Source organism: Phocoena phocoena, chromosome 19 (genome assembly GCF_963924675.1).
Source record: "Phocoena phocoena chromosome 19, mPhoPho1.1, whole genome shotgun sequence".
Classification (NCBI taxonomy): Eukaryota; Metazoa; Chordata; class Mammalia; order Artiodactyla; family Phocoenidae; genus Phocoena; species Phocoena phocoena.
Window position 1 is genome coordinate 5317088 of NC_089237.1, and position 24076 is coordinate 5341163.

At 46.2% G+C, this 24076-nt stretch overlaps 1 protein-coding gene across 2 annotated transcripts in view; it reads right to left on the reverse strand.

Moving 5' to 3' along the window:
* Positions 1–24076, reverse strand: part of SLC39A11 (solute carrier family 39 member 11) — a 342864-nt gene that overhangs the window by 291640 nt on the left and 27148 nt on the right. For both annotated transcript variants that reach the window (XM_065897068.1, XM_065897069.1), the window contains one exon: positions 2970–3128. In XM_065897068.1, coding sequence (XP_065753140.1) covers positions 2970–3128 — 159 coding nt within the window. The remainder of the gene's footprint in view (positions 1–2969; positions 3129–24076) is intronic.

Below are 24076 nucleotides of genomic sequence, written 5' to 3' on the forward strand. Positions count from 1 at the left end.
CTAGAACCATCCAAGGGGAGTGCTAGGCTCAGGCTGGCCCGAGCCGCATTCGCCATCAGCGTCCTCCTGTCAGGCCTCTTCCCGGCCCTGGCGGACTGCACCTTCCTTGCCTACCCCGCCTCTCTCTCCCTCTCATTAAGATATCATTTGGCAAAGCCTCTGTAAAACCCTGTCAGCTCATTTCCCATTAACAGTTACCGCGTGAGCCTTTTCTACTCTATCCCCAGATAAATACATGAAAATAAATACCCTTTCAGGGAGCGATTTGATGCATCCGAAGTTAACACAGCTACAGTGGGCTCAACCTGACAGGCTGTTATGAGTAAAACCCTTTTCATGAGCAATATGGCGCTCCGGCTCCAAAAGGGGCACAAACACATCGGAATAAAGGCTGAACGACGGAAATGGAGCTGGAGAACAGGGCCGGTTGTTAACCATTTCCTTCCCACCCACCCAGAGTCTTGCCACCCTGAACATGTAAGTATAACCAGGGTGGACATCTCCGACGCGGGCAGGCGGTGGCACCTGTGCTTGGACGGTCACGAGTCAATGTCAGGATCGCTCAAACCACACGTCTGTGCTGAGCGGACTCCTGCACTGGCTCACTTCTGCAGGTAAAATAAGGCAGAGACTGACTCACTTCCTCTCACCCCGTCAAACTCCACGCACGGTCCTCCCAGAGGACAGGAGGGAGGCCATGGGGTTTTCTGCAGGCAGGTCCCCCTTTCCCCTGGGGCCTGCTCTGCAGGACGAGCCCCTCCACCACCAGTGCAGCCAAAGCCTTTTGCTCTCACCACTTCGTCCTCTCCCTGGGCCACGTGCTGAGCGGTGGGGCTCTGTCATAAGGTGGAGTGAACAGGAAACTGAAAAGATCTCAGTCTGAATTGACCCACAGAACTCCTGGTTCCTAAACTCCAATCGCAGCAAGCATTCTGAAAGCAAATTCTAGCCCCCGCTTTCTCCCCGACAGAGGACTGTACGCCCCGTGGCTGCCCAGTCAACCACACGGACTCAAGATCAAAACCCATTGACTTCACCCACCACTCCCCAGCCAGGCCTAATTCTCTGTGTATTCGACCCAAGACTTTCCCCTGGGATCTCCTCTATATTCAAAGCATACAGTAGAACAAACAGGAAGCAAAAGGTTAAAAAAAAAAGTACTGCTGCACAGAACAGACTGGCCGAATGACTATTTCCGCTGCCCAGAGAAAGCCGTCACGTTCACGCAGCTGGTCAAATACACCTGGCCCCCACTCCCTGGCCCCAGTATCAGGGAAGGGCGACCCTTCACGACTGTAAAGAGCCCTCTGCAAGATACTGCCTTAGAAGCCCGGGTGGGCCCAGGTGGGACAAGATACTGCCTTAGAAGCCCGGGTGGGCCCAGGTGGGACAAGATACTGCCTTAGAAGCCCGGGTGGGCCCAGGTGGGAAGGGCAGAATGAGACCAGCAGGGGCTGTGCACAGCAGCTGAGCCAGCCCCCTGTCTGCTGTTCAGGAGTTAAGGCCCCTGGCTGCCAGATCTTCCTGCCAGGGCAAGTAGAATACATCCCAGCAGCAAGTTTACAGATAACCAGGGCGGACTTGAGGACAGAATACGGCAATCCATGCTGAGGACCTCTCAAAGCTATTAGCAAGCAGATGTTCCTTGACAACAGGGAAGCAAAGGGCCCAGGGGGCAGAACCTGACACGGCTGTTCACACTCTCGGTGAACAAGAATGACACACCTCCGAGACAACATCACAGCTGTCCAACCAACCATCACATCCAGCTGTTTGGGCCAGAGGCTGGCCATTCTGGAACATGAGTAATCAGTTTCTCACGAGTGTCTGGGCCACGTTCCAGTGGAGAAGGCAGGTGGGCCGGGGAAAGGATGTGAGCCTACCTCCTGGGGTACATGCCCAGACGACTCCAGTGAGCCGGACCTGACCCTGCCCACGGCAACCCAGCAGAGAAACTCAGCTCCTCGACACGGTCCCCGCCGTGCCTCCCCCCACCCTGGGTGAACAGAGGATTCAAGCACCAGCTCAGGTCTCTAAGGGGCCTTCTGCCCACCTCGGGGACTTGCTGGGACACTGCATCTGCTAAGGTGACTCGTGCCCGCACTGGGTCCTACTGACGTCCACCCTTCAGCCGACCCGGTTTTAGCAGATGGCGCTGGGTCACGATCTCGTGGCCTGGCCTCGGCTCCCTCTGCTCAGTGACCACAGCCAGACTTCAGGCTGTGGTTCATTTTGTGCTTCTCTGTAAGCAAGTACGTGCCCATCCCCCAAACCCAACCCACCAGCACTATTTAGGGCAAAAAAAATAAAAAAGCTAAATCGCCGGCACACCCCAATTCTGACGCCTTTTTCCATTTTTTTAGTTTTCACTCGGCAGCCCCTATAAGGGAGTTATTCTCAAGCCGTAAGAAGGAAAAGTGGGGAGAAGGGACACATAACCGGTTCATGGCAGAAGTGAGCACAGCCCAGGGCCCTACTGCCCGGTCTCCCCACCTCGCCCTCCTATGAATAAGCCCTTGTGGATACGATGCTTTGTCGACGGTCTTATGTTGCAGGTGGGTGTGTTGTCATCTCCCTGGTGACATCATAAGCTCTCTAAGAGTCAGGACCACCGTCACGGGCACTCCCTTCCCCCAGTGTCTAGGTCCACTCATACAGACAGTGCTGTACCACACGACATCAGCTGCACTCTATATTTATAATGAGATCTGATATTTAAAATCTGAACGTATCAAAATGTAACTAAGGAGAGGATGAGTCAGACTACCAAGAGCTTATTTTCTTTTAGGCATTAAGTCACAATTCCGTTCCTCCAGGTAAAAGACCTAAATGGTGTGAAATATCTATTTCGATATCGCTGGCTACTTAACATAGACACGAGTTGGCATGTCAAGTCTGAACAGGAGTAAATCCATGGCACAGAGCTAGATACATCCCGACACAAGAGCCCAAAGCGGAGTGGTACTCACCCGGTGAGGCATGAGGAGGTCAGCCAGGTAGACAAACGCAGCTCCGAGGGTGAAGCCGACAGCCACAGGGAAAAAGGCCAAGGCGCCAAAGCCACCAGAGGACGTAGCCATCTCCACCGCTGGGGCCAGGAGCGACCAATAGGAAGCGGCCAGCATGACCTGCAAAACCACGATAAGCAACAAACCATTAAACCATCGCCTGAAGGCCTTCCAAGTGGGGACTTCCCTCGCTCTCTATGGCCCAAACTGGTCCCCACAGTGTCACCTGGGTTAGGCCTTTAATCCTCGGTGGTAGGTACTATCCCAAAGCACAAAGCCGCCGCGAGAATTCTAATGTTGTTAAGAACTCCATGTGGGGTAGGATGGAGTTGACCTTGGGAAGAGGGAGTCTAGTTTGCTGTCATCTAGCCTCTAATTCAGTGGTTCTCAACCATTGCCGGAGACATCTGGCAATGTCTGGAGACATTTTTGGTTGTCACAAGTAGGGCTGGAGGTGAGGGGGAGGTTACTAGTAGCATCTAGTGAGCAGAGGCCAGAGAAGCTGGTAAACGTCTCACAACGCACATCACAGCCGCTGACAGCAAAGAATTATCTGGTCCCAAAGGTGAGTGGCACTGTTGAGAAATTCTGTGCTAACTGAATACTACCAGAACTAGACTGCTCACTACTTCGTGAGCTCCACTGCCTTGGATGTGAGACAGCTCTAATTACTACAAAGTTCTTCCTTAAGTAGAGCTGAAATCTGTCTCCCTTCGGTTTTTACCTCTTCGCACCACATCTGCTCTCCAGAGCACTAAAGGAAGGTGTCTGTCCCCTGTGATATGTGACAGCCCTTGAAATACCTGAAGGCAACCAGTGAGACTATGTCGACTCTGTCTCATCAATTTTCTCATCTCTAAAAAGGAAGAAGGGAACTTATATTTACTGATCACCTACTATTTCCAGGGACCAAAGCTTCACATCTGATATCTTATTTTATCCATCCCAACAGCTTTGGGAGGAAGAAGTTGTTTTCCGTTGCTATTTGTAGATAAAGAAATTGAATCTCAAAGTAATAAGATCATTTGCTCAAGGTCACAGAGCCAGGAAGTGGCAGATCCAGGGAACTGAGCAAAGTGGCACCATCATCACCTCAATGAGGGGGAAAAACAAAAGGGAAAAGGGAGAATTGAAGCTGGACTCAAATCTCGGGGAGGTCAATTTCATTAAAGGTTCTCCGACATTTAGTGAATTAAACACTCATCCACAGTTGTTTACTCTTACAGACACCATGACATCTTGGCTAGAGCACACCCACTACCCATTGTAACCGTATGACAGTCAGCACTAACGTATAAAATGCTGAATGGGTTTCTAAAATTAACTACGCCTTGCCTTTAAAATAAATGCATCATCCGTCTCCCAAGTAACATTCAGAGTGATGCAACCAGGTATTGCGAATGCAACGATAAAAAACAAATCTGTGCAAAAAGAAAATGATTTCTCTTCTTTGATGCATCACCTACACACAGTCACCGGTTTGGCACTGGACTCTCCCAGCAAAGGTCCTAGCGCCGCCCGTAGAAAATTGCACCTGCCTCAGAGACTCCCAGAAACAATGAAAACAGCTCATCAGTTCAGTTCCATGGGACCACCAAAGGAAGCCTGTGGGAGCCTTCTCTATGCCAGGGGCTCACCCATCCCTTTACTGGACTTTGTCTCACTTGCTTTAGAATTCAACAACAGTCTGTAATTGCCATTCACGGTAAGCTCCCACCAAGGATGACCAGCACAGAGGCACAGGCATGCCCAGCAACCTCTATCCCTGCCTGTTTCAGGGCCTCCCATTTAGACCATGTCACCAGTAAGGCCACTCGCTTCATCTTCCAGTCCCTCCCCACATCCCATCCTTGTCAATGGCACTTGGGGTACTTCCCCAGCCTCGGATCCCCATCGCCTTCTCAACACCAAGTCCAACCTCTTCTTGTCAAAGCTCCTTTCCATCCCTATGCATCACTGGGTACCAATCTTTTTTCTGTCCCCTGCACGTGAGCAATGTACCATATTCTCATGGACAAGATGCAAGGTGAGGCAGAAGGGATGTGCCTCTCAAGGGAGGGTTTGCCAGAATCTGGGATGCTTGAAATGGAAAGGCATCCCAGACGATTCAGGTGGGTCCCCTCCTTGAGAATCAATGATCCTTTATCCTTCCAGTCAGATCCAGAACCCAAATGGATTTCTTTCATTTCTCTTCCTCGCCAGGCTCCCTGTCTCCCACATAAACTGGAACATGACCAAGGATCAATCTTGAAATGAGATTGGGTTGCCTGGGCACTTCCCTGGCAGTCCAGTGGTTACGACTCCACGCTTTCACTGCCGAGGGCGCAGGTTCAATCCCTGGTCACGGAACTAAGATCCCGCAAGCCGCATGGCACGGCCAAAAAAGAAAGAGAGAGAGAGAGAGAAAAGAGATTGGGCTGCCTGTCTGAAATGACGATAGGGCCCCCAAAAAAGTTTATTTAAAGGGCATATGTGGGGACTTCCCTGGTGGCACAGTGGTTGAGAATCACCTGCCAATGCAGGGGACACGGGTTCGAGCCCTGGTCTGGGAAGATCCCACATGCAGCGGAGCAACTAAGCCCGTGCGCCACAACTACTGAGACTGTGCTCTAGAGCCCGCGTGCCACAGCTACTGAAGCCCGCGCGCCTAGAGCCGGTGCTCCACAACAAGAGAAGCCACCGCAATTAGAAACCCACACACCGCAACAAAGAGCAGCCCCCACTCACCGCAACCAGAGAAAGCCCTCACGCAGCAATGAAGACCCAACGCAGCCAAAAATAAATAAATAAAATCAATTTATTAAAATAAATAAATTAATTAAATAAAGGGCATATGTGGCAGACAAAATAATGACTTTCTCCCCAAAGAGGACCACATCGTAATCCCTAAAACCTGTGGATACGTCACCTTACATGGCAAGAGGGACTCTGCAGCTGTGGCTAAGGATTTTGAGATGAGATGATCCTGGATCTGGGTGGGGCCAGTGTCATCACAAGGAATCTTATGAGAAAGGGAGATGGGTCAGCATCAGAGAGAAGATGTGATGATAAAAGCAGAGATCGTAGTCAGAAAGGAGAGGCTAGAAGATGCTTTGCCGCTGGCTTGAAGATGGAGGAAAGGTTACAAACCAAAGAAGGGTGGTGAGCTCTAGAAGCCGAAGAAGGCAAAGAAACAGAGTCTTCCCGAGAGCCTCCAGCAGGGACACAGCCCTGTTGCCAGCTTGATTTTATCCCAGTTAAAACCAGTTTGGACTTCTAACCTCCAGTACTGTCAGATGATACAACTGAGTCGTTTTAAGCCACTACACCTGTGGTACTTTGTTACAGCAGCAACAGAAAACTAACACAGCATATAAAGGCATACGTTACTTTTTTTTTTTTTTTTAGAGCAGTTTTAGGTTCACAGCAAAATTGAGCAGGAAATACAGAGAATACCCATATGCTCCCTGTACCACATACGCACAACCTCTCCACTACACACATCCTACGCCAGTGGTACATTTGTTACAATCAATGAACTTACACTGACACCTCATTATCATCCAAAGCCCATAGTTTACATTAGAGATCACTCTTAGTGTTGCACATTCTATGCGTTTGTACAAATACATAATGACATGTATCTACTATTCTGGTATCACAACTAGTAGTTTCACTGCCCTAAAAATCCTCTGTGTTCCAACCTTTTCACCTCTTTCTGCTCCCCTGCAACCCCTGGCAACCACTAATCTTTTTACTGTCTCCATAGTTTTGCCTTTTCCGAAGTGCCTTATAGTTGAAATTGTACAGTCTTGCAGCCTTTTCAGACTGGCTTCTTTCACTTAGTCATATACATTTAAGATTCTTCCAAGTCTTTTCGTGGCTTTACAGTTCTTTTTAGGTCTGAATAATAGTCTGGATGGACCACGGTTTATTTATCTATTCACCTACTACAGGACATCTTGGTTGCCTCCAAGTTTTGGCAATTATGAATAAAACTGCTGTAAACATTGTGTGCAGACTTCTGTGTGGACATAACTCTTCAGTTCACCTGGGTAAATACCAAGGAGTGTGACTGCTGGACTGTATGATAAACCTTTTTTTTTTTTTTTTAATAATCCCCCAACATAGGTGACTTCCCTGAAACTGTCAACACTAACGAAGCTCCTTTAAATGTCGGGCATTTTTTAAAATCTGGATGTAGTGACATATTAACTAGCTGATACAGAAGCAGGAAGCAGTATATCTGATTAACCTTCAATTACCCCTAAGAAGCAGAGCTTGGAAGCGATAGTCTAGCAAAGAGGAGGTGGTAACCACTGGGCCCAAGACTTCAGGGAATGAACTCAAAACACAAGTCATTGTCAACCAGTCCCTTTATGACTCCAGACTGTAGATACCAAAAGTCCTCCTGCAGCTGCAGCCCTGCTTATAAAGGCAAACTGGGCTGGTAGTGTGATAGGGAAGAACAAATCTGACTCTATATTGGATCTGTTTCCTTTTCTTTAACCTTTGTATTCTATTCCTTTTTTTTTTAACAGATCTTCATTGGAGTATAATTGCTTTACAACAGTGTGTTAGTTCCTGCTGTATAACACTGAATCAGCTATACATATACATATATCCCCATATCTCCTCCCTCGTCTCCCTCCCACCATCCCTATCCCACCCCTCTAGGTGGTCACAAAGCACCGAGCTGATCTCCCCGTGCTATGCGGCTGCTTCCCACCAGCCAACTATTTTACATTGGTAGTGTATGTATGTCGATGCTACTCTCATTTCACCCCGGCTCCGCCCTCCCACCCCATGTCCTCAAGTCCATTTTCTATATCTATCGCTTTATTCCTGCTGAATGGATAAAGAAGATGTGGCACATATATACAATGGAATATTACTCAGCCGTAAAAGGAAACGAAACTGAGTCATTCGTAGTGAGGTGGATGGACCTAGAGTCTTGTCATACGGAGTGAAGTAAGTCAGAAAGAGAAAAACAAACACCATATGCTAACACATATATATGGGATCTAAAAAAAAAGAAAAAGAAAAATGTATTCTATTGCATTTGCTACAAGTTAAGAATGTTGTCCGTAGCTTGAAATATACAGGACAGTCCATTCTTAGGACTCTGACTAACACTTTCCATTTGTACAGAGAGAAAAAGTTGCAGAACAGAGAATAACATCTGTCTTAAGGGAGGCTTGTAGGAACATCATGACCTGACCTACTGTGGGCAGCTTCAAGAACAAAGGATTCTGACACCAAAAGCTGGCCACAACCAACCACGCCCCCTCCCCTTTTAGTATAAAAGAAGTCTCAGTTCTAACTAGGGTAAGATGGTTCTTAGGGACATGAGTCCACCATTTTCTCAGTCTGACAGCCTTCTGAATAAAGACACTATTCCTTGCCCCAGCACCTCGTCTCTCGATGTACTGGCCTGTCGTGCCGTGAGCAGTATGAGCTTGGCCTCGGCAGCAGCAGCACCAGACCTGAAGATATGAGACGTAAACGTGAGGAGCTGGCCATCGTCCCTCCCTGTTCCTGCCTCTGTCTACAAAAGGAATGCATGATCAGGTTCCCGCGCACGTGACAGGGGCCTCGCTGCACCCCTAAGTCCTTTTTGCTTCTTTATTCCCCAAAAGAAAATGTAATGCCCAATCAATCAAATGAGCCATGGGAAAGCTTGTGTTGGAGCCCGTCCTCCAGCTAAATGTCGCTAAGACCAAAGCAGCCCAATTTTTTGCTCAGTAATCAAAGATGCTGAAGGGAGTGAGCATTTCAATAACAGCTCCTGAAAAAAAAGAGCTGAGGGAAAAAAAAAAAAATTGGGGCTTCCCTGGTGGCGCAGTGGTTGAGAGTCCGCCTGCCGATGCAGGGGACACGGGTTCGTGCCCCGGTCGGGGAAGATACCACATGCCGCGGAGCGGCTGGGCCCCGTGAGCCGTGGCCGCTGAGCCTGCGCGTCCGGAGCCTGTGCTCCGCAACGGGAGAGGCCACAACAGTGAGAGGCCCGAGTACCGCAAAAAACAAAACCAAAAAACCCTATCTTGTACCACTGCCCCCATCCCCGGCTGTGTGCCGAACCCTCCAGCCCCCCTGCCTTGGCCCAGGCACTCCCACCTGTGAAAATGCCAAAACATCAAGACCCATCTCTCATGCCCTTTCTTTCAAGCATCCTACACCCTTTACCTGAGTCCACGTATATCATGGATGGGAACGTGCAGGATTTAGAAGCAGGTCCGAGTTTGGACCTTGGCTCTGCCACTTACTAGTTGGGGAGTCCTAGACAAATAACCTAAGCTCTCTGCAGCTCAGTTTCGAGAAAACTAAACATGGGGGCAACAAACCATTTAACAAGGTTGTTTTAAGAATTACATGGGGCAACGCGTATACCGCAGCAATCCAATTCCTGGCAGGAAGTACGTGTTGAAGCTGTGCTGTGCTGGACTCTTCCCTCCCCCCAAGCATGCCTTCACTCAGCAGGCTCGCACCCTCCTCCCCGCCTCACCCTCTCCCCCTCTTCTAGGATCAGGGCTGTGCTAGGAGCAGCTCTGCATGCTGCTCCCACCCATCTGAGTGGTCCTGGACGGAGCAGCTGTTCACTCTTTGTGGCTCAGATGAGTGCTCTGTTATCCTTGCTAAGGAAAGGGAGCAATGGGGGCGGAGAAATTGGAAGAAGGCGTAATCGGGGAGTGATTCAACACTCACTTTTTAGTCTATTACCTAATTTTAAAGTGATTTCACCTTCCAAATCAAGTACTGTATAGGCTCATACTCAAATGCCTCCACTCCTCTGACAAACACGGGATGAGTGATTGTTTAAAATAACGGAGTTTTTCTCGGGCGTGGAGAGAAGTTGACGGAACTTCCAGAGCTTCATGGACTCTCCACTGAATAGTCTACTGACATAATCACACCGTTACAGGGTTGAAAGGGATTTTAGGAGGCTCTACCTAGAACAAAGGCTTCATTGAACAGAGGGAAAAACTGAGACCCAAGGGGATTCAGTGGCTTCCCCAGAGCCGCAAAGCAAGCTCATGACATCCAAAGCTGACTACACCACCCCGGATCAACTTAGTGCCATCCTTCGGCCCTACGCTGACCCAGAGACTTCTAAGAAATCCTAAGAGCTGCAGAATAAAGACAAGGTTTAAGCTGCTGTCTTCCTTATCATCAGCCAAAGCATCCCGGAACCACAGGCCGGGATGAATCAGCCTTAGCAATAACCAAATGTCATCAACCCCACGGACATTCTCCACTATTGCGATAGGAGCTAGTCCAAGAAAACCCAGCACTAAGGAAATATTTGGCGACCAGTAAACAGTGGTAACGATCTTGTTAAACATGGCCCTCTGCGAGATACATCAGACCCTACAAACCTAAACCCATTAATAGCCCCTAACTGCCTTAGGGGTAGGGAAACAAGTAATTATGTAGCTAAAACTATGATTCCCTCCTAGCCGCTCAGCTAAAGCTGGGGTTTCAAAACAAAGCCAAAGTTTATTATACTGTGAGCCTAGGGCTCTGAACTGAAGGCAAACCTTCCCCTCTTGCAGACAGCACCTTAAAATAAGAACACTCTAACGCAACATGTATCCTGGATTGGATCCTGGGAATAGAAGAAGAGCATTAGTGGGAAGACTGGTGAAATCCAAGTAAAGTCTTGGGATCAGGTAGTAGTAATGTACCAATGTTAATTTCTTAGCTTTGACAAAATGTACTGTAGTCACATAAAATGCTCACATTAGGGGAAACTGGATAAAGGGTATATGAAAACTCCCCGTACTATTTGTGCAACTTTTCTGAAAATCTAAAATACTTGCAAAATCAAAGAGTTTATTAAAAATTAATAGTAACAGTTACTGAGGGACTTCCCTGGTGGCGCAGTGGTTAAGAAGCTGCCTGCCAATGCAGGGGACACAGATTTGAGCCCTGGTCCGGGAAGATCCCACATGCCGTGGAGCAACTAAGCCCATGCACCACAACTACTGAGCCTGTGCTCTAGAGCCCGCGAGCCACAACTACTGAGCCCACGTGCCACAACTACTGAAGCCCACGCACCTAGAGCCCATGCTCCGCAACAAGAGAAGCCACCGCAATGAGAAGCCCGCGCACCACAAGGAAGAGTAGCCCCCGCTCACCGCAACTAGAGAAAGCCCGCGCACAGCAACGAAGACCCAATGCAGCCAGAAATAAATAAATAAATTTATTAAAATAAAAAGTTACTGAGGCCTAAGAGAAGATTGAGGGGGATCATTCCAGCTGAGAAGCGTGAACCGTGCACGCAAAGATTTGAAGCCAAGAGAGCCCAGAGTTTGCTTTCTGGGGTCAGCGAAGCGCTTGACCTGGGGCCACGCTATTCCCAGTAGTCAGAGGGGACAGCGTGCCTTACACGCTTCACTTCCTTGAGACCTACAGCCTCCTCTCTGTGGTTTAGAGAAGGTGAGTCACTCTCCCATGGGTACCCTGCTGGAAGTGACAGAGCTGGGATTTGAAACCCAGGCCATGCCCTTAATCCTGAAGCTGTGTACATGTTTCAAATTCTTTAAAAACATCACAGCAAGATCCTTTTTGACCCACCTCCTAGAGTAATGGAAATAAAAACAAAAATAAACAAATGGGACCTAATGAAACTTAAAAGCTTTTGCCTAGCAAAGGAAACTATAAACAAGAAAAAAAGACAACCCTCAGAATGGGAGAAAATATTTGCAAACGCATCAATGGACAAAGGATTAATCTCCAAAATATATAAACAGCTCATGCAGCTCAATATTAAAGAAACAAACAACACAATCAAAAAACAGGCGGAAGACCTAAATAGACATTTCTCCAAAGAAAACACAAAGATGGCCAAGAAGCACATGAAAAGCTGCTCAACGTCACTAATTATTAGAGAAATGCAAATCAAAACTACAATGAGGTATCACCTCACACTGGTCAGAATGGCCATCATCAGAAAATCTACAAACAACAAATGCTGGAGAGGGTGTGGAGAAAAGAGAACCCTCCTGCACTGTTGGTGGGAATGTAAATTGATACAGCCACTATGGAGAACAGTATGGAGGTTCCTTAAAAAACTAAAAATAGAATTACCATATGACCCAGCAATCCCACTCCTGAGCATATACCCTGAGAAAACCTTAATTCAAAAAGACACATGCACCCCAATGATCACTGCAGCACTATTTACAACAGCCAGGTCATGGAAGCAACCTAAATGCCCATAGACAGAAGAATGGATAAAAAAGGTGTGGTACATATATACAATGGAATATTACTCAGCCATAAAAAGGAATGAAATTGGGTCATTTGTAGAGACGTGGATGGACCTAGAGACTGTCATACAGAGTAAAGTAAGTCAGAAAAACGAATATCATATATTAACGCCTATATGTGGAACCTAGAAAAATGGTACAGATGAACCGGTTTGCAAGGCAGAAATAGAGACACAGATGTAGAGAATAAACGTATGGACACCAAGGGGCAGGGGGGTGGGGGGTGGGATAACTTGGGAGATTGGGATTGACATATATACACTGATGTGTATAAAATAGATAACTAATAAGAACCTGCTGTATAAAATAAATAAATAAAATAAAATTCAAAAAAAATTAAAAAATAAAAGCAATATCCAACAACAGCAACAAAAAGAAATATTTTTAGGGCGTGTCACAGAGTTTTGCTTTTTTGAAAAAAAAATATTTTAAGTGCGAATTAATGTAAGTATTTTGATTTTAAGTAGGTAAAGAAAAAATTTAGACAAAATGACCCCCAAATCATAGTAGTATTGGGAGATGATGTTCCAGGGATTTCTCCATGACCATGCAGACCAGGCCTTCTGAGCTAAGAACATGTTTGATAAGCAAACATGCTTTGCGAGCTAGAGATAATATATCCTAGAAAGATTTGGAGATGAAAACTCTTCTCTCCTAACACATTTGCTTGTACTCCAGCATAATAACCTACAAACTCCTTACCCACTCCCTTGGAAGAGAATTCCTTAATGAATAAGATCTCCCTCTGGAGGAAGGGACAGGCAGCTGTACTAGCAGGTCCCATGTAAAACTGATCTGCCAGTTTTGTGTTTCGTCTCCTCTAGTGCAACCCCTGCATGCACAGGTAAACTACTGACTCTCATCCTATGGCACTTTAGCAGTTGGGGGGAACTGCTTCAATCTGCCAATCTTGCTGAGAGTAATAAATGGTCCATTCCTCTGAAAAAATAAATAAATAAAAACAATAATGCTCAGAATATCACCTACTCAGTACATCTAATCAGAGAGTAATTCCCTTCTAAGTATAATGCTCAATGTCGACGATGTTTAACTAGCAGTATTTGCTGTGCTCATGTGTCAATCCTAGTGCATTTCTGAATGTCACAAAACGTAACTTGTAGAACTTCTAGTTAAACACGGCTGATGGAACACAAGCTGCTTGCTCCGAAATAGGGTGAAAGTAAAGGGATGAGGAAGAATTCAACCACAAAGACAAAAGGACTGAGAGGAGACGGCAGTCATGGGGTTTTGGAAGCTAAAAGAGGGAGCAGGTAATGACTGACTGACCCCCCCCTCCACAAGAAGGCTGACACCTAAGCCCAGTGGAAGCAAGGGGGTTCACCCCACAGAACCCCAGAACAGCGCAGGGATGGAAGGCCCTGGAGTCACTGGAAACAGGCCAATAAAGAGGACTGGTGGAAAGCCTGCATCAGAAGCCATGGCACCCCAAGATTCTCCCTGTATCCCATGTGGCCAAGCAACCACGGCACCAGGCACTCATGGACCCCCGCCAGCTAAGGGGTGGGTACCACACTGAGAACAGGAGGAGAAAGGGAAAGTCTACATGCTGAATGGGAGGGCCCAGCGCACTCCGATCTCAGCCCAGCCTCTTCCCCAGCCCGTCCACCCTGACCCCCTGGGGGCTGCTCCCCCCAGAGCTCATGCTCCCTATATTCCTTGTGCAGGTGTCCCCACATCAGGCTCTGCTTCTGGGGAAGCTGTAGACCTACCTCTCTGACGCCCCTTCTCAGGAAGATACTCAAGGATGTGTTTGCTCTATGGTATGAGGGAGTAAAACAAGAAAGTCGATGACAGGGGAGAGGAATGAAGGGCATCCCCAGGTTGGTGGTAAAAAAAGGATGTCAAAGCGACAGTTCAACAGGCTCAGAGAACTAGACCCCAAACGGGAAGAGGGGCTGGAGAGCTCCGGGAAAGAGCAGATTCAAACCCTATAGGTTTGAATGTGTGCAGGGGAGATTTTACACTTCTCAGTGGGAGACTCGTGGCCGATTAATGACAGGCCCAAGAAACTAGGCAAAGGGAAAAAAGGAGACCATCACTAACTCTGGAAAACACCAAAATTGCACAAGAAAGGCAGTAAGTGAATACCATTTACAGTCTTAACAATGTAAGCTACTGTTTATTACTAACCAATGTACTTCTCTGTGTGGTCAAATATATACGAAAGAATTGTCTTCCAAGGGAGTGGGTAAGGAGTTTGTAGGTTATTATGCTGGAGTACAAGCAAATGTGTTAGGAGAGAAGAGTTTTCATCTCCAAATCTTTCTAGGATATATTATCTCTAGCTCGCAAAGCATGTTTGCTTATCAAACATGTTCTTAGCTCAGAAGGCCTGGTCTGCATGGTCATGGAGAAATCCCTGGAACATCATCTCCCAATACTACTACATCTCCCAATACTTCTGTCAAATATATACGACAGAAAATTTGCCATTTTAAAGTCTAGACAATTCAGTGGCGTTAATTACATTCACAAAGGTGTGCAACCATCAGCACTTGCTCCAAACCCTTTCCAGCCCAAACAGAAACTCCGTAACCCCGTGAAGCAATAAGTGCCCGTCTCCCCTCCCTCCAGCCACTGGTAACCTCTAACCTACTCTCCGTCTCTGTGAATTCGCCTATTCTAGACACTTCGTATCTGGGGAATCCTACAGGATTTGTCCCTTTGTGTCTGGCTTATTTCACTTAGCATAATGCTTTCGGGATTCATCCACACTGTCAGAATTTCATTCCGTTTTGAGGCTGAACAATGTTCCATTTTTAAGCTGTGACTATCGGACGACTGAACTAACCTAAAAAATATAATGTACCAGGTGGGGATAAGAGAACCAGATCCTCATCTTCCACGCCAAGAAATCACGGCAGATGTTTAAAGCTGAAAAAGTCAAGAAACGTCAGAGTAGGGCCTCCCTGGTGGCGCAGTGGTTGGGAGTCCGCCTGCCGATGCTAGGGGACGCGGGCTCGTGCCCCGGTCCGGGAAGATCCCACATGCCGCGGGGCGGCTGGGCCCGTGAGCCATGGCCGCTGAGCCTGCGCGTCCGGAGCCTGTGCTCTGGCGTGAGAGGCCCGCGTATCGCAAAAAAAGAAACGTCAGAGTAGCATGCAGTTGAGCAACGTACAGGCAAAAGAGTGAAGAAACGGCTATCACACTATCCCTAAGTAGGAATCGGGGTGGGGAAGGTCGGCAGACCTCTTTATTACAAGCCCCGTAAAGCAAACTTGTTAAACGATACGTGCATATATCTTGGGGAGAAACTTTCTTTAATAAATTGATAATATGATTTTAAAATATGTAAATATATAAGTAAATGTTATAAATAAATGTATATGATTTCTTTTAATGTTTTAACCATAGAAGACCCTGAATTCACAGTGAAAACCCAATGCGGGAAGAAGATCCTATGGACAAAAACTGAATTTTCAGACGTGTTTCTGCATGATAATGAGACACCCGTCTGGACTGTGTGTTTTTGTTGAAGGCTCCTAAATCGCAGCCTTGACACCAAAAGGCCAAATGGGACTTTTGGAGGAGGAGACATTTAAAATCAGCAGACAATCAACTATACACGAATAAAATTTAAAAATTGTTTTAATGTTAAAAAAAAAAAAAAGCAGCAGACATTTGCAAGCTCTTTCTCAAGTTGCCTGAGAGTAAAACCCCCCATTCCCCTTCCATAGTTCCCCAAACCTAGCAAAACTCCTATGATTCTTTTTCTCAAAATATCATGCAAAATGCCACAGGGATCCATATTTTATAATGCTATTAATTTCCCTCTGGTATCAGGGGTACCGGCATAGAATAATCAAAAACAATCAGCTAAACACCTAGCCCACAGCAGGCAAACCTTTCCATTTCTGCTTAAGTGCTCATTTGGGGATAATTTCAGCTCTGGAAATATACATGCATTTGTGAAGAGTTTCTTAAGGGCTACATCAGCGTAGTCTGGCGTGATGGGTGCACTTAAGCATTTCTTTTATGACAGTAATGACAGCTTAAAGACTGGAAGAAAATCCAAGCTACAAAACAAAATTTCCCTCTTAATAAAAAAAGGGGGAGGAAATTATTGCACAAAGATTATGGACGACACTCTGAATATCAGTATCAGCTATTCAATGAGTACATGCTGCTAAAGAAGGTACACATGGAAGTCTACAGAAGACAGAAAGAGTTCAGAAATAACAGCACCCAACTCCGAGCCCGCCACAGACTAGGTCCTTCTTAAATGTTTGCCGAAGCACGTGAGCATGGACTCTACCCCAAGAAGGCCGCTGCCTAAATAAGGAACGGGCACAAACTTGCAATTCATATAAATCAAGGCAACAATCGCTCCAAAAGTACAGAAGCCAGTAATGCCTCTAAGTTCTGTCTCCATATCAGATGTTAAATTAATTCTTAAAAGTCAATCGACAAGTACCTAATCAGTGACTATTCCACGACCAACATTATGCTAGACCCTAGGGGGCTGGGAGGGAGGAAGAAAGGATACAAAGGCTGATCTGAGTCCTGCCTTTGAGGAACTGGCTATGTCCCACAATGAGAGAGGCAACAGAAGACGTCTGAAAGGCATCAAGAGTGACAAATGAAGAGAGCCTGCTGCCATTCCAAGAAAGGAGATGACAACGTTGTTAAAAAATAAAACAGCAAAGAAAATGTGGTGAAGGGCTCTTGAAAGTTGGACATGGTTTGGAAAGGAAAATAAAGGTGTGACCCTCTAGTTGGGAAGATCCGTGCGAGCAGTCCAGGAGGCAAGCTTGCCAAAGCTTACACTGTGGGCACTGCAGGGTGATCTGCCTGGCAGGGGTACCATGAGATAGCTGGGTATAAGAAGAAGCCTGGAAGAATGGCTTGGCCTCAAGGCAATGAGTGGGCTGTTTCCTGCTCCGGTTGCACAGCAGAATTGCCTGGAGTTTTCCAACTACAGGTAACCTCTATTCTACCCTCTGTCTCTATAAGTTTGCCAGGGCCCCTCTACAACTACTGGAACAGACTCTCCTGGATGGGAAAGCAACAGCCCAGGTGCCGGGCTACTGACATGATCTAGACAGGAGACAGTGAAGGCCTGACCAGAATGGAAGCAGAGGGATGGGGAGGAAAGGGGAAACCAGCATGTGACCCTCCAGAATGAGGCCGCCCACATCCATTCAGTATCAAGTCACCCATCAGAAGCCAAGGCTGGGTGGCCACATAAATTCCGCATTGACTCAGCTCTCCGATGCAGCATGGCAATTCTTAGTCATGACTCAAGCCTGAATCCAATTCATAGGGGGGCTCTATCTGTAACTAATCTCTTACCAAAAAGCCCTCATAACATACCAGCTTCATATAATTTTACAAAATGAAGCCTAAAAGCTCAAAATTATAATCATTTACATTCAGCCTTAATGATAGCTGTTAATCGAGGCAGACTCGCTTGAGTGACCTAAGTCTTGCTAGCTACAACCTACCCGGTGAAAATGATGTGCAGGGGCCTGGCCTACCAGTTTGCATGTGCTCTCCAAACTAGGAAAGAGCACTTGAGCTTAAAAAAAAAAAAAAAGTCTACCCTATGACCCAGTAATTCCTCTCCTAGAGACCTGCTCCAAGAGAAATGAAAACGTACGTCCACACAAAGACTTACACAGGACTGTTCACAGTAGCTTTACTCAGAGCCTAAGCCTGGAAAGAACCCAAATGGCCATCCACAGCAGAACGGACTAACCCACTGTAGTCCATTTATAAAATGAAATATTATAAGCAATATTTTTAGCAATAAAAAGAGAAGAACTACGGATATCATAACGACATAGAGGAGTCTCAAACTCATTACACTGAGTGAAAGAAGCCTGTATATAAATACACACACACACATACAGCCCCACCCTGTGTGATTCCTTTTAAAGCACGAGTATATGCAAAACCCATTTACGGTGATAGAAATTACAAAGTGGTTGCCTGAGGAGAGGCGGAACTGACTTAGGTAACAGAAGTTCTTTCTGAGGTGACAAAAGTGTTTTTGATCCCATTTTGGGTGGCGGGTAAACAGATGTATACAATTGTCAAAACCCTTTGGGCTGACACTTGAAGATCTGGGCATATTATTACATGTAAATTGTATTCATTTTTTTTTTAACTCTTAGGAAGGCTGCCCCAGATTCCAATGAGCCATATTTGCACCACAGATAGTATACCGTGCATCCAGGTTCCAGGGTCCACCCTAAAATGTTTCCTCTGGGGATAGGCTTGGGTCATCCCACACAATCACCAAGCACCCGCAAGGCCCAGGCCCACAGCTGAGAGTCAGGCCATTCTTAAACCCTAAGTGCCAGCAGTGTTAGAAAAATCTGTCAATCATACCACAGAGGATCTCCCAGCATCCATTCTCAGAGACCACAGGTCTCCACTGGTGAGGTCCTACCTACACTGTAGTTAAGTGCCTTAAAGGTAGGACGACCACCCAAGACACATCTGGCCTTGGAATTTACCAACCAACAACCTAATTCTAACTTCCTCTGCCAAAAGCAGAGGAAAAAAGGGCTGAAAAAGAGTTAGCCATCGATACATATATACGATGGAATATTACTCAGCCATAAAAAAGAATAAAATAATGCCATTTGCAGCAACATGGATGGAACTAGAGATTATCGTATGAAGTGAAATAAGTCAGAGACGGAAAGACAAATATCGTATGCTATCACTCATATGTGGAATCTAATTTTAAAAAATGATACAAATGAACTTATTTACAAAACAGAAACAGACTTACAGATATGGAAAACAAACCTATGGTTACCAAAGGGGAAACGGGGGGGGGAGGGATAAATCAGGCACCTGGGATGAACATACACACACTGCTATATGTAAGATAGATAACCAACAAGGACCTACTGTATAGCACAGGGAACTCAACTCAATATTCTGTGTTAACCTATATGAGAAAAGAATCTGAAAAAGAATGAATATATGTGTATGTATAAGTGAATCAATTTGCTGTACACCCGAAACTAACACAACATTGTAAATCAACTATAATCCAATAAAATTTTTAAAAATAAATCAAAAAAAAAGAGCTAGCCATCGAGCTCAGTCTTGCTCCAAATCTAAGTTCCCAAGTGGAACTCAACTCAACAAACATTTACTAAGTAACTACAGTGTGTAAGATGCCCACCTAGACTGGAGCGCCTACCAGCAATGACCTTAGTTACATTTAAAATGAGACCGTGATGCTCCAAAGTCAAAGAATATTTAGACCTTTTGCTTGTGTTCACCATTCCTCTTGCACAGACCCACCGCTGTGAATAACAGAGAGGTGTACGCATGCATTAGTCCTTTCAAGGCACGTTCAGCCAAGCTAGATGTGGGAGGACTCCCAGAATCTCTCAGCCTGCCAAAATCATTAACTCCATGTAGACTAAAAAAAAAAAAACGGGGGGGGGGTGTCCTTATCAAATCTCTTCACCAGCTGGTCACCAAGAGAGTGAGAACGTGATGCTGCCCAAAGCAACCTCTCCGTGGCACCCAGCCACCCACCCATCAGCACCCTCTTGACTTTGGCCTATTGATGGACAACTGCACCAGCTGGTCAAGCCTCCTCACCCCAACACCACCACTCACTCACGCTGATCCAATCTGCTCCAGATCTGGCTGGGATGCAAGATCCGCGAACACGTGAAGGAGAAGAGAAGAGTGAGCCATCTGGCTCCATGGAGAGAAAACTCCAAGGTCTAAGCTGCTTCACTGATCCCCCTCCAGAGAGGGGACAAACCACCAAACCACCGGCTCTGGGGCTTCCCTCCTGGCTCGAAAGAAATCGTCAGGGAGGCTTAGGGACGGGATCTTCAAGGTCAAGAAGGAAAGATGCCGCCCCTCGTTCCAAACGAAATCACTCTTTGTTTTCGCCACACGTGAAAACCTGGGTTGTCAAATGGGATGCAGGAGACTGCCATCAGTACCGTGGCTGTGATCCTGGGAGATGGAGGGCAACAGGTCCAGAGTAATGGGGCAGAATCTCAAGAAGGGACTGGGTGGAGGATGAAAAAAAAAAAAAAAAATCCCACCTAGGGCTGCCTGATTTAGCAAATAAAAACACAGGACGTCCAGTTACATCTGAATTTCAGATAAACAATGAATTTTCCTTTTTTTTAAGTTTTTGGCCGCACAGCATGAGGGATTCTAGTTCCCCGACCAGGGATGGAACCCGCACCCCTTGCACCGGAAGCGTGAAGTCTTAACCAGTGGACCACCAGGGAAGTCCCACAATGAACATTTTTTTTATTTGAGTGAAAGAAGCCTGTATATAAATACACACACACACATACAGCCCTACCCTGTGTGATTCCTTTGAAGTACAAGTATATGCAAAACCCATTTACGGTGATAGAAATTACAGGCTTATACTAAATACTATTTATCTGAAATTCCAATTTAGCTGACCATCCTATATTTTATCTGGTAACCCTGGCTAGCCCCACCAGCAATTCTGGGGCAGATCTCCCATCTTTTTTTTTTTTTTTTTTTTGTCTCTCACTCTCTATGAAAAGCAATACTGAGTAGTGGATAGAAGGCAGAACTCTGGAGTCGGACTACCTGATTCAAATTCAAGGTCTACCACGTCAAGCTCCCAGCTGGGAGACCGTGGGTAAATCTCTCCAGGGCTCCTATTTCTTCATATGGAAAATGGAAATAATAGTGACACTCAGAAATAAAATGGGATTAGTAACAATAACAACATTTCCATAAAGACTGAGTGCATGCCAGAACTTTCTTAAATCCGCCTAACATTAAGAGTCAGGTACCATTATTATCTCTACTTCAGAGATGGAGAGACTGAGGCACAGAGAGGTTATGTCATTCACAGTCGTTACTAACGACAGTAGGCAGCAGAGCCAAGATGCAATCCCAGCCAGTGCGGCTCTGGAGTCGCTGACCATAACACTGTCCCCAAGGTGGTGCTGATCTCCTAGAGCTGTTTTAAGGATTAAATGCAATAAAGCATCTAAAACACTTAGCATAAAAAGTGCCCGGGCTTCCCCGGTGGCGCAGTGGTTGAGAGTCCGCCTGCCGATGCAGGGGACGCGGGTTCGTGCCCCGGTCCGGGAAGATCCCACATGCCGCGGAGCGGCTGGGCCCGTGAGCCATGGCCGCTGAGCCTGCGCGTCCGGAGCCTGTGCTCCGCAACGGGAGGGGACACAACAGTGAGAGGCCCGCGTACCGCAAATAAAAAAAATTAAAAAGTGGCCTATGATAGGAGTCAATGGCTGAAGAAAATAACCAAACAGGAAAAATGGAGGCTCTCAGAGGGAACCCAGGGGATTCAGGGAGACAACATCTGTTAAGAGAAAAACCTATCATTACTATCATAGAGCTATGGATGCAGGGGCTATATCCATGAAAAAGCACAGGACACTGGAGAAAAACAAAAAACAAACCAAAAACAGGAGAACAAGAAATCGTTTTCAGAAATGGAAACTCTGAAGACAACAACAACAAAAAAAACATTTGCTCTTTTTATGGCGTTAAAGTCGATGAAACTCCCCACCATGCAGAATAAAACAGCCAAGGTTTTATAAGAAACCAGGAGAAAGGAGAGGAAAATGAGCAGCTCGGTCCAGGAAGTCCAATAGCCAACCAATAAGACTAATAAACAGAGACTAGAGGACCAGCGGGGGGAAGCTATTAAAGGAACATCAAATAGCGTTTACCAGAACTAAAAGACACTGGCTTCCAAATCGAGAAACTGCAGAATAAATCTACTCACAAAAATGGGGGAGAAAATTTCTCAAGAAACAGACAAAAGTGATTACTTCTAGAAAAGAGGACGGGGCCATGGGCAGCGGCAGGGAATGGAGGGGACTGCTGTTTGTTTCCTTCTAAGCCTTTTATTAACATTTACTCATTCCACATGGGTGCATCTATTACTCTGATAAAAATAAACAATGGTCCCAAAAATTGAGCCCCACTTACATGTCCAAAAAGTCATTAGTGAAAAATACCACAGTTATGTATGCAGTGTAATGAGCTTCAATTATCCCTCAATAAAGATGAAAACAAATATTATGGTCAATTTGTGTAATGGAGTACCATGCAACCCCCAAAATAACAAGAAAAAGTTCAAGATTTATTGTGAAAGAACACTTTTTAAGCATTATGTATGGCATGATCCCACTTTTAAAATTATGTGTGAACAAAGGAAGTACAGAAGAGTATGTTGCTGAGAAGAGGGATTTGGAGGCGTCTCCCGGGGATGAATAAGAGGGATGTTTAGTAACACCGAGGACCACAGAGTGGAGGAAAACTCTTCCAAAACCGTAATACCCAAGTTCACTGATTTATATCAATCCCAAACTCCTCATGTGTCCTCCACCACTTCCCTTGACAAGACATAAGAATGATCAACAGGCAATGGACATTTGCAAGGTGCCAATCACTGTGCTAAGTGCTCCAAATGCATTTACTCATTTCATCTGCATAGCAACCCTATGATGGAGACAATACTATGATCTCCGCTTAACAGATGGGGAAACTGAGGCTTACTAAGTCTAAGTAACTAGCCCAAGCTCACACAACTCGTAAGTTGAGAAATCTGGACTGAACCCAAGCCAGGTGACTCCAGGGCTCATTGTAACACCAGAGTACACGTCTGCTAAGAAAAAGGCTTTACCTCTCGGTGCCCAGGGCCTCCCGCCTGAGCTCAACCCACACGGCTGATGGCTTGTGACATTTCCTGGCATGACTACATCCTGAGAATTTCATCATAATTAAATCGTGGGGAAATTTTCAAAGTGCTTCAGAGATGTAATGAGTTTACATTCAATTAGTTTCTTCCTTCACTGGAAGAATCAGAAAGACCGATTTCCTTACAGACTCAGCAGGGAGGGTTTCTCACTGCCTATTTGGAGATTTCATTCTGAGATTCCAGGACCCTAAATCAGTGCACACAGAGGATCTGGAGAAATTGGGCTGGGCCTGTAGGCAGCCAACCCCAAAGAAAATCTCAAACGCACGTGCCGTACTCATTTAACACTTATCTCAAAAGTACCGTCTACAAGGGACCAAGTCTCCACAGTGAAAATGACAGCCTCTGCCTTCTAGGCACTTCTACTTTGGGAAGGAAGAAGAATGAAGAAGCAGTTAGCATCTAGAGACAGGTGCAATACAGAGTAAGTACAAAGAGCTACAGATGCTTGTCAAGGAGTATTAAGTCCCATCTTGGAGGGGCCTGAGAGATTACAGTGGAGAAAATGAGATGTCAATTTCCCTAAGGAGGAAACTTGCAATGGCAAGGATCTGGAAGGGACCAGGCTCCCAGAGGGACAGAGCAGGCAAATCCTCAGGGCTTTCAGAACCAGGTCCATAATGAGAAAGACAAGGTGGAGTGAATGATAGGCAAACTCTCCCTGGATCAGTTGGCAACAATTTACTTCCAACTCAACTTGCACAGTGCCAGGCACATTCCTGTTCCAAGCCAGTTAGTTGTATGCTGGCTCTCACTAGCAGGGAGGGGCTCTCCCTCTCCAGAGACTACATGAGGTAAGTTCGCACTTAGGGTGGTCCACACTGACTCATAAAATGGGGGTACGAAAATACTCAGGCACTCTAAGGCTCTCAAAGGAAGCACAAATCTATGGGGCGGGGCGCTTAGGACTCATCCTTCCTCTTGCATCCATCCATCCATCCATCTCCATCCATCCAAATCCATCCATCCATTGATCCATCTATCCATCCATCCATTCATCTATCTATCCATCTATATCCATCCATCCATCTCCATCCATCTGGCATGCCCTGGGCTGGGGCGAGGCGGCAGGAGGACCACTGAAG